Source organism: Taudactylus pleione, unplaced genomic scaffold (genome assembly GCF_031769625.1).
Source record: "Taudactylus pleione unplaced genomic scaffold, aTauple2 ptg000290l, whole genome shotgun sequence".
NCBI classification, from domain to species: Eukaryota; Metazoa; Chordata; class Amphibia; order Anura; family Myobatrachidae; genus Taudactylus; species Taudactylus pleione.
The window spans coordinates 3,747,504-3,763,971 of record NW_028284692.1 but is presented as its reverse complement, the minus strand read 5'-3'; the positions used below and the strand labels follow the sequence as shown (position 1 = coordinate 3,763,971).

Below are 16,468 nucleotides of genomic sequence, written 5' to 3'. Positions count from 1 at the left end.
CGCGCCTTTCAACTAGGAGTCTGGCGTCGCTGAGCTGCTCTTATCTTACGGCCACTCCTCCTCTGAGGTCTCCGGCGGCCATCTTTACTGGCACATCGCAGACTCCCAGGCGGTATCAAGGGACCGGTCCCCCTGTGTACCTCTCCCCTGCTAAAGGACAGTGTACACAGCGCTATAGCCCTCCCAGACACTGAATCTGGGCGGTTGATTGTAGCGGAAGGTGCAGTGAGTATAACTTTTCTGCATTGTATGTGACTATTGCTAGTGCTGCCTGTCTGTGACTTATTCTCCTTTACTGTCAGCTTATACCTATCCCTTTCCTTCTCCTACGGCCCGGCAGGTGTGTGGGGGAAGGGCGTTTTTCTGAGACCCTCACTTATATAAAACACGTATTTGTGGGGTCAGTCACATACTGTTGTGTGCTACACAGTACCATATCTGGGCTGTTGTGTCGCATACTGGTGAGTGCGCGGGTGTTAAAACCGTAATTCCTCTGGTGATACCTGTTTCTTGTGATTTACGGTATCATGTCTGATGAGGAGACTGAGCGCTCTGTGGCTCCTGTGCTATTTTCCTGCAGACGCTGTGCTGCTGGAGTTGATGGGGAGGACTTATCTCAGGATGGTCTGTGCGGGCGGTGCCAGCTGGTACCGGGCCCCTCCAACCCCCCTGTATCACAGGACCCTCCTTGGGCGATGTTTTCACAGGTGCTGGCGTCTATTGCGGACCGGTTATCGGTCCCATCAGCGGTCCCTTCTAGGGCGTTACCGCAGCCCACCATTCCCCGAGGGTTCCACAAATGTTGCGGTCTTCCCCCGGGGCCCAGACTGTGGGTCCTTACTCTGGACTGCCTGTGTATGTGCAGTCTTCCCCAGGGACGTGTCAGTCTGTAGTGCCTTTGCAGCCTCCGCCTTGGGTGGATGTTCTATCCAGCTCCGTACAGAGTCTGGCGGCTTCATCCTCGGCGTTTCAGTCCATGTTGCAAGGTGATGTGCCACCAAGGGTGTCTAAACGTCCGGTTGTGAGTTCACTAGCTGCGCAGTTGTCGGACTCGGAAGTGTCCTCAGATGATGGAGAAATCCATGAGGACTCTGACTCTGATGTCATGGGGCAGGAGGTGGAAGCTAAGTCCTCCATTAATGTTCCAGCCTTAGTTAGGGCGGTGCGGGCTATCCTACATGTTGAGGATGATGCGCCGGCTCCTAGGTCGAAGTTTCCTAATTTTAAAAAGGCCAAGGTGACCTCAACTGTGTTCCCCCTGTCTGATCAATTATCGGATCATATGGCGGCGGCCTGGCAATTACCTAGTAAGAGGTTCCATCCACAGAAGAGGTTGGCGGCGAACTATCCTTTTCCTGAAGCTCATTGCAGGAAATGGGAAACTCCGCCGGCGGTGGATTCCCACGTTACCCGCTTGATCAAAAGCGCGACGTTGCCATTGCCGTCTATCTCCTCTTTGAAGGATCCCACGGACAGGAAGGTGGAGACTTGTTTAAAGTCCATTTATTCTCTTTCCGGGGCGGTGGCTCGCCCGTCCATGGCTATCTCCTGGGTGGCTAAAGCCATTGAGGCATGGGCCAATGCCTTGGAGGATACCTTTCCTGATGAGGCTCCGGATATCCAGAGAGCGTTAGTGGGACAGATGCGGGATGCAGCTTCCTATATTGGGGAAGCGTCTTTGGATGCCAGCTTGCTCACTTCTAGGGTGTCGGCTGCAGCGGTATCTGCTCGGCGCTCCCTGTGGCTGAGGTCCTGGAGGGCTGATGCAGATTCAAAAAAGGGTCTGGAGGCCTTGCCTTTTAATGGTGATTTACTATTTGGTCCGGATTTGGACAGAATAGTGGATACTTTGGCTAAGTCCAAGTCGGCTTTTCTCCCTTCGGCCTCTGCGCCGGCTAAAGTGAGGAGCTCTGCCTTTCGGTCCTTTCGGGTTCAGGGTAAGGCCAAGGGCCAGTCCTTCCCGAGACATTCGGCGACCAAGGCCGCACCCAAGCCCAAGAAGCAAGCATGGAGTGCTCGACGCCCTTCTTCCAAGCAGGAGGATAAGCCTGCTGCCTGATGGGACGGGCCTCTCTCTGGGGGACCCCAGAGTGGGAGGCCGACTTCTCCAATTCGCCCAGTGTTGGCACAATACCACCACGGATGCCTGGGTTCGAGAAGTAGTCTCTCAGGGGTACGCCCTGTCTTTTCGGTTCAGGCCGCCCCACCAGTTTTTCTGTACGAGTCCTTCTCTGGACAAGACCAAAGCTGGTCAGATTCAGGTAGCTATAGAATCCTTGCTACAAGCAGGGGTCATTGTTCCCGTTCCGCAGTCTCAGCGCGGGACGGGGTACTATTCTACTCTGTTTCTGGTACAGAAACCCAATGGTTCTCATCGCCCTATCCTGAATTTGAAGTCTCTGAACAGATACCTCAGAGTTCCCAGGTTCAGGATGGAAACGTTACGTTCCATCATTCTGGCGATGGAACCCGGGGATTATATGGTCTCCCTCGATATCCAGGACGCCTATCTCCATGTGCCCATAGCACCGGCACATCAGCGGTATCTGAGGTTTGCTATCCTGAACCATCACTACCAATTTCGGGCGTTGCCTTTTGGCCTTTCCACGGCTCCGAGGATGTTCACCAAGGTGATGGCGGTTATGGCTGCCCACCTTCGGGGTCAGGGTCTACGTCTGTTGCCGTACCTGGACGATCTTCTGCTGCTGGCGAGCTCCCCGGAGGTGCTTCTTCGACATCTCCACCTGACCATTGCTTGTCTTCAAGCACACGGGTGGTTGATAAACTGGAAGAAGTCCTCCCTGATTCCATCACAGCGGATGGTTCATTTGGGAGCCCTGCTGGATTCTCGTCAGCAGCGGATTTTCCTGACTCCAGAGAAGGTCTCCTCCCTGCAGCTGCGGATACACAGTTGCCTGAGCAGTTGCCGCCTGTCGGTCCATTCAGCTATGAGAGTTCTGGGGTCCATGGTGTCGACATTCGACATGGTGGAATTTGCCCAGTTCCATTCCCGGCCCCTGCAGGCGCTGATTCTATCGGAATGGAACGGGTTACCTCACCGGATCCGCTCTCAGATGCTGGTGTTGTCCGCGGAGGTTCGGCAGTCTTTGGCTTGGTGGCTTCAGACGGTGCATCTGGTCGAGGGGCGCCCCTTTTGGATCCCGGACTGGGTCCTGCTCACGACGGATGCCAGTCTTCGGGGTTGGGGGGCAGTGACCGGCTCATTATCGCTTCAGGGTCGTTGGTCCGCGGAAGAAGCACTTCTCCCCATCAACATCCTGGAACTGCGGGCTGTGTACAGGGCCCTGCAGTCGTCCGGCCCCGCTCTTCACGGAAGGGCGGTTCAGGTGCAGTCCGACAACGCTACCACGGTGGCGTACATAAACCACCAAGGGGGAACTCGCAGTCGGGCAGCAATGTCGGAGGTGTCTCGCATTCTTGCTTGGGCGGAGTGTCACGTTCCAGCGATCTCGGCAGTCTTCATTCCCGGAGTCCTCAATTGGGAGGCGGACTTCCTCAGCCGTCACGATGTGCATCCCGGGGAATGGTCACTTCACCCAGAGGTGTTTCAGCTACTCGTGGACAGGTGGGGGCTGCCGGAGCTGGACTTGATGGCCTCCCGTCACAATCACAAGTTGCCCGTTTACGGGTCAAGGACAAGAGACGCAGGCGCCTGTCTGGTAGACGCTCTGTCGGTGAAATGGACGTTTCACCTGGCGTATCTGTTTCCTCCGATATCCTTACTTCCTCGGGTTCTGCGGAAATTCAAGCAGGACGGCGGCACGCTCGTGCTGGTGGCTCCGGCGTGGCCCAGACGTCCTTGGTACTCCGATCTGAGGTGCCTCTCCATCGACGCTCCGTACCTTCTTCCTCAGCGTCGGGACCTGTTGTCTCAGGGGCCCTGCCTTTACCCGGATCTGGGTCGGCTGTCTTTGACGGCGTGGCTCTTGAGACAGCCGTCTTGAGGTCTAGGGGTTTCTCCAGTTCAGTGATTGGTACCATGCTTAGGGCACGCAAGCCTGCCTCCGCGCGGATTTACCACAGGGTGTGGCGCACTTATTTTCAGTGGTGTGAATCCAGAAACTATGATCCGCAGGTGTTCCGGGTTTCCAGAATCTTGGAATTTCTTCAATCGGGTTTGGACCTCGGCTTACGCCTGGCCTCTCTGAAGGTTCATGTGTCTGCTTTGTCCGTGTGGTTTCAGCGACGGATTGCTACACTGCCAGATGTTTACACCTTTTTCCAAGGTGTTCTCAGGATCCAGCCTCCCTTCGTGCCTCCGGTGGCTCCGTGGGACTTGACGGTGGTACTGAGGGTCTTGCAGGGTCCTCCTTTTGAGCCGCTTGAGTCGGTGGAGCTCAAGTGGCTGACGTTTAAGACCATTTTTCTCCTGGCAATTGCTTCGGACAGGAGGGTTTCAGAATTGGGGGCGCTTTCCTGTCGCCCTCCTTTTCTGATTTTTCACCAGGACAGGGCAGTGCTCCGCACGCGTCCTGAGTTTTTGCCCAAAGTGGTTTCAAAGTTCCACATTAATCAGGAACTTGTTGTGCCAGCTTTTCAGTCACCTGATCTTTCTGCTGGTGAGGCTTCCTTGGATGTGGTCCGGGCACTTAGAATCTATGTGGACCGGACTGCTTCGGTTAGGAAGTCGGATTCTTTGTTTGTCCTCTTCGGTTTTCACAAGAGGGGTTGGCCTGCCAACAAGCAAACGTTAGCCCGTTGGCTTCGTTCAGTTATTTGTGAGGCTTATGCGCAGGAGGGTTTACCTGTGCCAGCCTCTGTTAAGGCTCATTCCACTCATTCTGTGGGTCCCTCTTGGGCTGCTAGACGTGGCGCCTCCGCTGTTCAGCTGTGTAAGGCGGCTACTTGGTCTTCAATTCAGACGTTTTTGAGGTTTTATGCGTTTGACACCTTCGCCTCTCAGGATGCATCCTTTGGGCGCCGGGTACTCCTTTCAGCACAGGAGCGTCCCCGCCCTTAGTTGAACTGCTTTGGGACATCCCCAAGGTCAACCCTGTGGACCCCCTATGGACCCTGAAGTAGAAAACAAGAGATATGGTAAGAACTTACCTTTGTTATCTCTGTTTCTACGAAGTCCATAGGGTCCACAGGGCGCCCGCCCTGACGCACCTGGCTTCAAATGGGCTGTGTGGCTGGTCACCGGTTTTCCGTCTCCCATTTCTGTGAGTATGGTTTCTTGTGTGTTCCAGTCTTCCTTCTCTCTGTTTAGTCTCCTCCTCCGGCCTTAGCTGCTTACCAACTGAGGTGCCTGTGGCCGGGGCGGGGTATAGAGGAGGATGGACCCAAGTGCATCCTGGGAGCAGCAAAGCTTTAACTGCGTGGTGCCCGTGGATCCAGATCCAGCTATACCCCAAGGTCAACCCTGTGGACCCTATGGACTTCGTAGAAACAGAGATAACAAAGGTAAGTTCTTACCATATCTCTTGTTTTAGATGGGTTGAAATAAAATTTTGACTATAGCTCAGGGAACAATCAAAGTCCATTAATAATGTGATTTTCCATATTCCCCATATAATAAACATAAATTAAAAATAGTTTACTTGACTATGGTACCAAAGGAAAGCTAAATACAATATGTCCAAATAAACAAAATATAACTCACTTGGGTTCAATAAATAAAAATAAGAGCTATTGCAAGTGAAAATAATGCTGTGTGAAATTGTGAAAATGTTGGTTCCTCCAGAATTGTAAATTATGTATAGACTTCTGCAAAGAAAAAAAAAAAAAGACTATTTTGCAGGTAATATTACTATTTATTAATCCAGATTGTTGATGTGAAATTCAGTTCCAGAAATATGGAAGCATGTCATGTGTAAGCATTAAGATAAAGCAGTTTTTCCCTGTGCATTAAGGTTTTTTGTTATTTTGCCTCTGATGCAGCCTACAGGGTCTCAGACACTGACAGAATTTGAATTAAAGTGGCAAAGCTGGCAGGAGAAATGTGCACGCCACTTGCAGAGTGGAACCTTCTCATCCAGTCCTGAAATGGAATCCATCTGTAAGGTGAGTGTGGGCTGTTGTTACCTGTGTGCTTGTTTAATAATAGTTTTTTCTGACAGTCTTAAGATGATATAGTAATCGACATTACATGACATATCTATATTAAGTGAATTACATATATGATGTTTTAGAGAGATGTAGATTCCTTTACCAATTGTACGATGTGACGCTCTATTCCACTTTAAATAACTACAGCAGAGATTCCCAACTGCGGTCCTCTAGGCACCCCAACAATTCAGGTTTTAGATATATCCATGGTGGAGGACAGGTGGTTATATCAAATTGACTGAGGTACTATTTAAGGCACCTGTGGTCAAGCATGGATCTCCTTAAAATCTGGACTGTTAGGATGCCTTGAGGAAAGAGTTGGGAACCTCTGCTACGTTGTACTAAGAGACAGGTTTGCCTTTGTGACCTGACTTGTGGCCAATGTTGATTATACTTTTTTGCATTGCAAATAGGTTTTGCTCGGAGATGAAGGTGCTTTATTGGAGAAGAAGGAACTAATGATCACCTGGTATCATTTTCTTGTATCACAACTGCTCTTCACACACCCGACTGTGAAACCAACAGAGATGCACTCCTACGCTCAGGTTATTACACGACCCATCGATCTATCCACTGAGATTAATTACAAGTCACAATTGCACTTGGCACTGCAGAATGCAGACATCTGAGGGCACCTTGGGAGCTTAAGGAGAAATAATTGGTACAAGGATTGAGGTAGGGCTGTGCTTATTTCCCCTTCGCACTAGGGACCTGGAAGTGACGTGCAGTGAAGGCGGAAGTGCGGTTCCATGCCCATAAAGTCCATCTAGAGAAGAAACTTGTCCCCTCGTGGGCTCGCTGCGCTTGCCACACTTCGGGCACGATTAGCAAGATTATGTTCCCCCACTATATCCACGTGGATGGTAGGGAATAACGTTGGACAGTAGCTGATAATGTCGGGGGTCCTCTCCGCGAAGAGAATCTAGACTACCTTTGAGGTAGAGGCTAGAGGGAAAGCCCCACCAACTCAATATTTGTGTAAATTCCTCAGTGAAAACTCCCCCTTCTTCTCACATGGCTCTTGACAATTACTATACAGATCTTAGTTGTGTGGAGATTGTCTTTACTATGTAGGACAGCCAAGGGATGGAAACTAATGTTCTCTTACCTGTAGGTCATCGGAATACAGCATGTAAGCATTTTAAACAAATTGCACTGGATCTTTAATAATTGTAATGTTTATGGCTGTTACACACAACACCCACTTAAAGGTATCAGATGTTATACTTTACATGCAACATGCCCGTTTAATAAGCTAAACACATATAGGGGCTGCTGTAGAGTTCGTTGCAAAATTGGCATAAATTACTCAAAACAAAAGCGCATGCAAAATGTTCACCAAATGGAGAGCCGTATACATTTCAAGATGGTTCCATCTCCGTATCAGCAGCATGTGTACCCCGGTTTATGCCAAGTCATCATCATTCGTCTCCATTAGCATCTGCCCTGTAGCAGGTGCAAAAGTTATACCTCTGGAGGGGCGTACTTTGTGTGTGTTTCTGCAAATCTGCATGAGCTGCATCTGTATGAACAAATGCCCTGCGTCAGACTGTCCCTTCAATACCCTGTTACTCCTATCTAGTAGTAAGTGCCAGAAACAAGCATTCTGTATTGGCACAGTGGTGTGTTCTCTTTGTGGGTATTGGCAGTAGAATTTGAACAATTTTTGCTACACAAGCACCTCCGATCCCTAGAGTTAATTTAGCCCATGTCCGTTAACTAGTCCAGGTTATTTTACTTATCCTGCACATAATTCCGCCCAGGACCATGTTCATAGGTCTAGCTTTTTGTACTCATCGTGGGTGAGGAATAAGTTTCCCCCCAGTCCACGCAATGTAGAGTTAAAAATGTTATTGAAAAGCAATTGATATAATGTGCTGTCACAGTCTAGGAAGATGCATTCAAATAACTCTATAACGTGTAGGACTGGTTGTAGACCTTACCTTTTAAGAATCTGACCACTACCCACTTCTAAAATATGATGAGAGACCCTCAGTAAGGGGTAACCTAGGAGAGATCTAAATTGCAACCCCAAGAATTTGTTAGCAGCATTATTTTTACAAAAAATAGGGGATAATAACTCCTTAGTTTTGGAGAGGATTGTAACTTAGTGAGTTTCTTGGAGAAATACAATATCTACTTTGTCTGAAAAGAGCTCACATAACATTGTGGAGTGTTTTTCAAGGATATTAAGTGGATTTTTGTCTTTTTTCTGAGTCCATGGAGGCCACTGGGACTGTGAGTATAGGTGGAGCTGCAGGAGTCTGGACACCAAAGTTAACTTCTTTGGGAGCAGCACAGGCTCCTCCTCCCCCATACCCAGCCTGAAGCCCGAGAAGCCAGTTATACTTAACAAGCCCAAGGAACAGAAGTGGAGGAGAGGGGAAGACCGGCACAGATTTACATACAACCATACACACCATCTGGTAAGAGACTGAGTCCCTGAATGGTGAAACAATAGAGCCAGCCAGGGGCATGAGGGTGGGTGCCCAGTGTCCCCCATGGGCTTAGAAAAAAGGATTTAACAGGTAAAACAAAAAATCCCTTTATTCTTTTGTCCATTGAGAGACACTGGGACTGTGGTATATCCCACAGCTGTCCGTTCAAAGGGAAGGAACGCTGCTGTGCTGCGCTAAGGACCTGACGCCCAAAGGTCGAATTGGGCGAGGCGAAGGTGTTAAAGCTGTAAAACTTAATGAAAGTATTGGCAGAGGACCACGTGACCGCCCAACAGAACTGCTCCGCAGAGGCACCACGGCTCCCACAAGGTCCCCAAAGACTTAGTGGAATGAGCCTTCACTGGGCCAATACCGCCCTCTTTGCCAAAAGGTAAGCCTGTCGAATCAGACGCAACCAGCAGGCCAAAGTTTGTTTAGGGGCTGGCCAGCCACAGTTGTGGAAGTCATAAAGAATGAACAGAGAGTCTGACTTATGAATGTCCTTGGTCCGATCGACATAAGTGAGACGAGCCAGAACCAAGTCCAATGTGAGGAGAGAATGACCCAAGTCTGTAGTCGAGACCACTAGCTCCTAATTGATATGGAAACATAGCCAGTAAGAAAAAAGTTTCCAACGCATATCAAAAGAATCCAATGGTTAAAAAGGGTGATTGTAGCGCCTTCAACACTAAAGCAGGTCCCACGGTGTCACTGGGGGAACAAAGGGTGGTTGAATGTGAAGGACCCCCTGTAAGAAAGTTTGAATACCCGGAAGGCGAGCTGTCTTGCATTGTAACAAGTCTGAGAGGGTTGTCACTTGTACCTTCAGGGAAGCAAGGCGAAGGGCCGGATCCAATCCCGACTGCAGAAAGTACAAAATATTAGAGAAGCAAAAACATTATTGGTTCCCAACCATGGGCAGAACACCAAGCAAAATATGTTTACCATACACGATAATAGATCCTCACTGGGGAAGGTTTCCTGGCGCAATCATGGTCTGGATAACCGATTCAGAATAACCCTTGGTTTATGTAGGTGAACGCCATTGCATTGTCTGCTGTACCTTCACCACCTTGTGTTGAAGAAAGGGCCTTGGCAGACAACGTGTTTGGTAGACTGCTCGAAGTTAAAGAACAATGATCAGTAGACTCTCCTTCCAACTTGTCCACTTGCCCTGAAAGGTGTGACTTCAGGTGACAACTCCCCAGGCTTGGAGACTGGCATCTGTGGTTAGAAGAACCCAACCCTGGACCAGAAATGGGCGACCCTTGTTTAGATGAGAGGATTAGAGCCTCCACGAGAGAGAATGGAGAACCTCTCTGCACAGAGCAATAGTCTGGGATTTGAGATGGAGGGGAGAGCGGTTCCACCACTGTACCACCTCCTGTTGCAGTGGCCTTGAATGGAACTGTGTATATTTCACCATATTTCAGGTGGAGACCATCTTTCTGAAAACTCAGAAGTGTATCTAGATGCTGCGCTGGTGTAGGAACAGTCTGATGAGGGACTGAAGGGAATCTGGCTTGTCCCCAGAAAGGAAAACCCTCTGCACTTTAAAATGCAGGAGAACGCCCAGATGGAGCATTTTCTGAGATTGAGTCAGGCTGGACTTGTGCGTCCACGGTGAGCTGCAGGTGTTCCTGAAGCGTATCTGGAGACTGGGCTAATAGGAGAAGGTCGTCCGGGTACGGCAGAATTCTGATTCCCCAGCGACAGAGGTTTGCCGCCATTACAACCATGACCTTTGTTAACAACCGAGATGCCGTAGACAGTCCAAAAGGCAAGGACTGGAACTGTAAGTGGTCCCTCTGTATAGCGAACCGCAGAAACCGTTGATGATCTTTCCAGATAAGCACATGCAAGTAGTCATCCGAGGAGTCCATGTAATTGCCCGACTCCATGGCGAATGATTGAGTGGAGCGAGTCCATCCTGAACCTGGGGACCCTGAGAGTCCTCAGGTTGAGGATGGGATGGAAGAAGCGTTCTGATGTTTGAACAAGGAACATAATTGAGTAAAAACCTGTCCCCCTTTTGGGAGGAGGAACCAGAACTATCACATCGGGGCCAAAAGGCCCTTGACGGAAATCCGGAGAGCGTCCGCCTTGCTGACATCAACTGGTAACCCGGTGGAAAAAATGGTTAATGAATACCCTCGGGATGTGATGCCCCTTACCCAGGTGTCCGATGTTCTTTCCAGCCATACACTGGCAAAGTGTAGAAAGCGGCCGCTGCCTTGGGAGGTCCCAGGTGGGGGACAACCCTGTCATGCTGCCAGTTAATCTGCTGGTTTAAGACATTGGCGGCAACCTGACCAGGTTTGATAGCTTCTGGACTTTGGAGGAAGACCTCTGAAAGAGGGCTGACCTCTGACCTCTCCCCGTCTGGGAGTGTGAGGAGAGGAGCCCCGCTAATGGGGAGCCCAGGACAGGAACCAGCCATAGGGTGGGGGATTGAGAGAACAGGGAAAAGCTCCACCACCGTCTCAAGGGACCTGCCATTAACACAGACCAGACTGTATACCTGCCCACCAGTGACCACCAGCAGCCCACCGGCTGTGATTACCTCTAATAAACAGTATTCCCTCAGTGTGGGAAGTTGCTTACTCGCTCCCATATCTGGCCGTAGCAGCTCCCTGGCACCTGTGACTAGGTGTCCGGCGGCACTGACTTAGAAGCCAGTGCACCGGTCACCGGAAGTGGATGATGGAGCGTTCAGCGGTAGCGTATGTAACGCTGACCACTGACAGCCCAGAGTAAAAAAAATAGGCGTTAACAGGGGCTGCAATGCAGCATCTAAGAAACGTGCCCTCTTCCTTGAGGCAACAATAAAAACTGGCTTCCTGGGCTTCAGGCGGGGTATAGGGGAGGAGGAGGAGCCTGTGCTGCTCTCAAAGAAGTTAGCTCTTTGGTGTCCAGACTCCTGCAGCTTCACCTATACGCACAGTCCCAGTGTCCCCAAGTAGACGAAAACATATAATGTCAAAGAATCAGGTGTGGGAGTAGTCATGAGACCAGAAGGTATAGAGGACCAAGCAAAGCCCCTCAACAATTGTATTTTTATCTCAGCCGCACAGCAATTTCGGGCTTGTTCACACACTGAGAAATTGGATAAAATACATGAAAATGACTGCATGCTTTAGATTATTTTAAGGGGGGTATCCATTAGGCGGTTTTAACAAGCGATTGCACAATAACGACGTCGTTATCGTGCAATCGCTTGTAAATCGTGCATGCATCGGGCATGTTTTGGTCGGAAGCGGCCAGCGATGCGCGTGCCCGCTGGTTGCTTCCGAAACCCGAAATCGCCTGTACAATGCTGGTCAACCTGACGATCTCGTCAGGTTCAGCATGTGCTGGGATGGAGGGATGTGCCTGGACTGAACGTGTGAACGTTCAGTCTAGGCACATCACTTGATATACAAACGAGAGCACGACTGAAATGTCGTAATCGTGCTCTCGTTTGTATATCTATTATGGATACCCGCCTTTAGTTATGCATTTTTAATGTGTTTTCCATGCACTTTTGATGCATTGCATTTTTTACAATACATCCTATTGTACTGGTAACATATGAAAGATAGGTTGTACCATGTTAAGTATTTAACAAGTGTAAGAGTACAAGTGACTGTATTCAGCTCTGCCTATATTTTTAATAGTGCCTGTTGCACAATTAAGTAACTAAATATCCATGTACCCTTTAATGTGAAGGGATGTCTACTTCAGTTATAAAGTGGAGCAAATCTCTTCTGGTATCAACATGCTGCTAAGATTTCTACTATACAATGCCTTGCAAACATATTCACCTCCTTTGCATTTTTCATGTTTTGTTGCCTCACAACCTGGAATTAAAATGGATTGTTTGAAGGTGTGTATCATTTCATTCACAGAACATGCCTACAACTGTGAAGTTGTGGTTTTTTAATATTGTGAATCAAACAACATTTAGGACAACATAACGGAAAACTTCAGCGTGCATAATTCACCGCCCTAAAGTCAATATTTTGTCGAGCCACCTTTTGCGGCAATTACAGCTGCAAGTCGCTTTGGATAAGTCTCTATGAGCTGGCCACATCTTGCCCCTTGGATTTTTGCCCATTCCTCAAGGCAAAACTGCTCCAACTCCTTCATGTTGGATGGTTTCTGCTTATCTTCAGGTATCTTATCTTTCAAGCAATCTTCAAGTCTGACCACAGATTGTCAATTGGATTGAGATCTGGGCTTTGACTAGGCCATTCCAACACATTTAAATGTTTCCCCTTAAACCACTCGAGTGTTGCTTTAGCAGTATGCTTCGGGTCATTGTCCTGCTGGAAGGTGAACCCCCGTCCCAGTCTCCAATCACAGGCAGACTGAAACAGGTTTTGCTCAAGAATATCCTTGTATTTAGCACCATCCATCTTTCCCTCGACTCGATTCAGTTTCCCAGTCCCTGCTGCTGAAAAACATCTCCACAGCATGATGCTTCCACCACCATGTTTCACTGTGGGGATGGTGTTCTTGGGGTGATGGGATGTGTTGTCTTTGCGCCAGACACAGCGTTTTCCTTGGTGGCCAAAAAGTTACATTTTAGTCTCCTCTGACCAGAGCACCTTCCTCCATACATTTGGGGAGTCGCCCACATGCCTCTTGGCAAACTCAAATCGTGTTTTCTTATTTTTATCACTAAGTAAAGGCTTTTTTCTGGCCACTCTTCCATAAAACCCAGCTCTATGGAGTGTATGGCTTACTGTGGTCACATGCACAGATAAACCAGTATCTGCTGTGGAACTCTGCAGCTCCTTCAGGGCTACCTTTTGGTCTCTGTGCTGCCTCTCTGATTAATGCCCTCCTTGCCCGATCTGTGAGTTTTGGTGGGCGGCCCTCTCTTGGCAGGTTTGTTGTGGTACCATGTTCTTTCCATTTGATGATGACGGATTTGATGGTGCTCCGGGCATCATCAAAGATTTGGATATTTTTTTATAACCCAACCCAGAATTGTACTTCTCAACAACTATGTCCCTGACTTGTTTGGAGAGCTCCTTGGTCTTCATGGTGTGATGCCTCTGGCTTAGTGGTGTTGCAGCCTCAGGGGCCTTTCAGAAAAGGTGTGTTTATACTGACAGATCATGTCACACTTAGATTTCACACAGGTGGACTTCATTTCACTAATTATGTAACTTCTGAAGGTAATTGGTTGGAACAGAACTTTTGAGGGGCTTCATAGCAAAGGGGGTGATTACATATGCACATGCCAATTTTCAGAATTTTTCTCATTTCACTTCACCAAATTAGACTATTAAAAAAATCCTAAGAGAAAATTATAAGATTCTTCAACAGGATCCTATATTACAATCCACCATTGCACCCCAATTTAGGGTAATGTTTAAGAAGAAAAATAGCAACTTAAAAAAAATGTTGGCACCAACTATGCTTAAGAAATTCTCAAACAACACTATGTAGAATAAGGGTAAAAATGCTAAGCCCCTATATTAGCATGCTATAGATGTGGGAAAACCAGATGTTTGACATGCACTTATATCTCAAATAAAACTATGGAGGTTATTTCACACAGTAATAGAGAGATATTTCCCATTCAAGGGTTCATCAACTGTGATACAACATATTGTGTTTATCTACTGCAATGCCCTTGTGGCTTGTAGTATGTGGGCAGAACCACCCGCTCATTAAAAACTAGATTTAGAGAACACAGAAACAACATTAAGAGAAGCTATAGTAAACACAGTGTTTCTCAGCATTTTTCCATTGAGCACAATAGTGATCCGAGCGGGTTGGTAGTAGTGAGATTACAACATGTGGCTAACACTTCTAGAGGTGGAGACCGCTTTAGACATCTTTGTGCGAAAACAGGATTTTGGTACTTACCGTTAAATCCATTTCTCCGATTCCACAGGGGACACTGGAGCTTCATGACAAGTGTGACTGGCTCCTCCCTCTCTATGCCCCATCAACCCCAGTTTTAAAGAACTGAGCCCGAGAGGAGACGGAGAACAGACTGAAGAACAGAGAAGGAGAACAGGAAAAGAAACATCCAACATACTGACACACTACAAGAACACAGCAGGCTGCAGTGATAAACAGTCACACAATAAAAACAGACCAAACTGCAACAGAACTGAAGCAGAACAAGCAACTGAGAACAGGCAAGAAGCACTGGGTGGGCGTCCAGTGTCCCCTGTGGAATCGGAGAAATGGATTTAACGGTAAGTACCAAAATCCTGTTTTCTCCTTCATCCACTAGGGGACACTGGAGCTTCATGACAGTGGGGACGTTCCAAAGCTACCCTCCTGGGGGTGAGAGTGCTGAACGCCCTGCAAGACACTACGACCAAAATTTGAAGCAGAAGCCGCAAAAGTGTCAAATCTGTAGAAACGTACAAAAGTATGAACTGAAGACCACGTCGCTGCCCTACAAAGCTGTGAAGCCGAGACACCTCTACGTGCCGCCCAAGAAGTACCCACAGAGCGCGTAGAATGCGCAGAAATGGATACCGGCGGTGGTCGAGCAGAAGCAACATATGCCTGACGAATAGTCAGACGAATCCACCTGGCCAAAGTTTGTTTAGACGCAGGCCAGCCACGCCGATTAGCATCATAAAGGACGAATAGAGCCTCTGATTTACGTAGCCCCTCAGTACGGGACACATAAATGCGAAGTGCCCGAACCACATCCAAGGAGTGAGAATCCCCAGAAGAGTCCGACAACACTGGCACTACAATCGGCTGATTCAGATGAAAACCCGAGACCACCTTGGGCAAAAAGGAAGGCCGGGTACGAAGTTCCGCCCGATCTTCGTGAAAAATCAAGTAAGGGGAACGGCAGGACAAGGCTCCAAGTTCAGACACACGTCTGGCCGAAGCCAGGGCCAATAAAAGGATCATCTTCCAAGTCAAATACTTCAATTCCACCTCCTGCAAAGGCTCAAAGGTGGATGACTGAAGAAAAGATAAAAAAAAGATTCAGGTCCCAAGGAGCCGTGGGTGGCACAAAGGGAGGCTGAATTCTAAGTACCCCTTGAAAAAAGGTCTGAACCTCCGGAATCAGAGCTAGGCGACGCTGGAAAAAAATAGAAAGAGCAGAAATCTGCACTTTAAGCGATCCCAAGCGTAACCCCGCATTGAGGCCTTTTTGAAGAAAAAGAAGAAGACGTGGTAAATGAAAAGAGGAAGTGGAGGATCCACGACCTTCACACCAGGAGATATAAGCCCTCCAAATGCGATGATAATGCGCTGATGTTACCGGTTTTCTAGCCCTAAGCATGGTAGGAATGACCGACCTAGGAACTCCATGGCTTCTTAGGATGGCGGTCTCAATAGCCACGCCGTTAAACGAAGCCGCCGTAAATCCGGGTACACACATGGACCCTGTTGTAGAAGGTCCGATCGTAGCGGAAGAGGCCAAGGTTCGTCTGCCAGAAGGAATAAAAGATCGGAGTACCAAACCCGACGAGGCCAATCCGGAGCCACTAGGATGACGGTGGACGACTCTCGTTTGATCCGCTTGAGAATCCGAGGGAGGAGCGGAAACGGTGGGAACAGGTACACAAGGCTGTACGGCCAAGGGATCAGTAAAGCATCCGCTCCCACCGCTGCCGGATCCATGGTCCTGGAGCAGTAAAGGGGTAGTTGATGATTTATCCGAGATGCCATCAGGTCTATCTGTGGCTTCCCCCATCTGCAAACCAGTTGATGAAAGACCTCGGGATGAAGGGACCACTCCCCGGGATGAAGATCCTGACGACTGAGGTAGTCCGCTTCCCAGTTGTCGACCCCCGGAATAAACACTGCGGAAATGACCTCTACGTGTCTTTCTGCCCACAGAAGGATGCGACTGGCTTCTCTCATTGCCATCCGACTGCGGGTTCCCCCTTGGCGATTTATGTATGCCACTGCAGTGGCGTTGTCGGATTGTATCCGAACCGGAAGTCCTTGTAACAGAGGAGCAGCCTGTATCAAAGCTCTGT

The 16,468-nt window shown here is 48.7% G+C and overlaps 1 protein-coding gene across 2 annotated transcripts in view; it reads left to right on the top strand.

The window, feature by feature from the left end:
* The window catches only part of NUP85 (nucleoporin 85), a 98,178-nt gene that overhangs the window by 64,858 nt on the left and 16,852 nt on the right, over positions 1 to 16,468 (top strand). For both annotated transcript variants that reach the window (XM_088482581.1, XM_088482582.1), the window contains exons 9-10: positions 5,902 to 6,024; positions 6,483 to 6,614. In XM_088482581.1, coding sequence (XP_088338707.1) covers positions 5,902 to 6,024; positions 6,483 to 6,614 — 255 coding nt within the window. The remainder of the gene's footprint in view (positions 1 to 5,901; positions 6,025 to 6,482; positions 6,615 to 16,468) is intronic.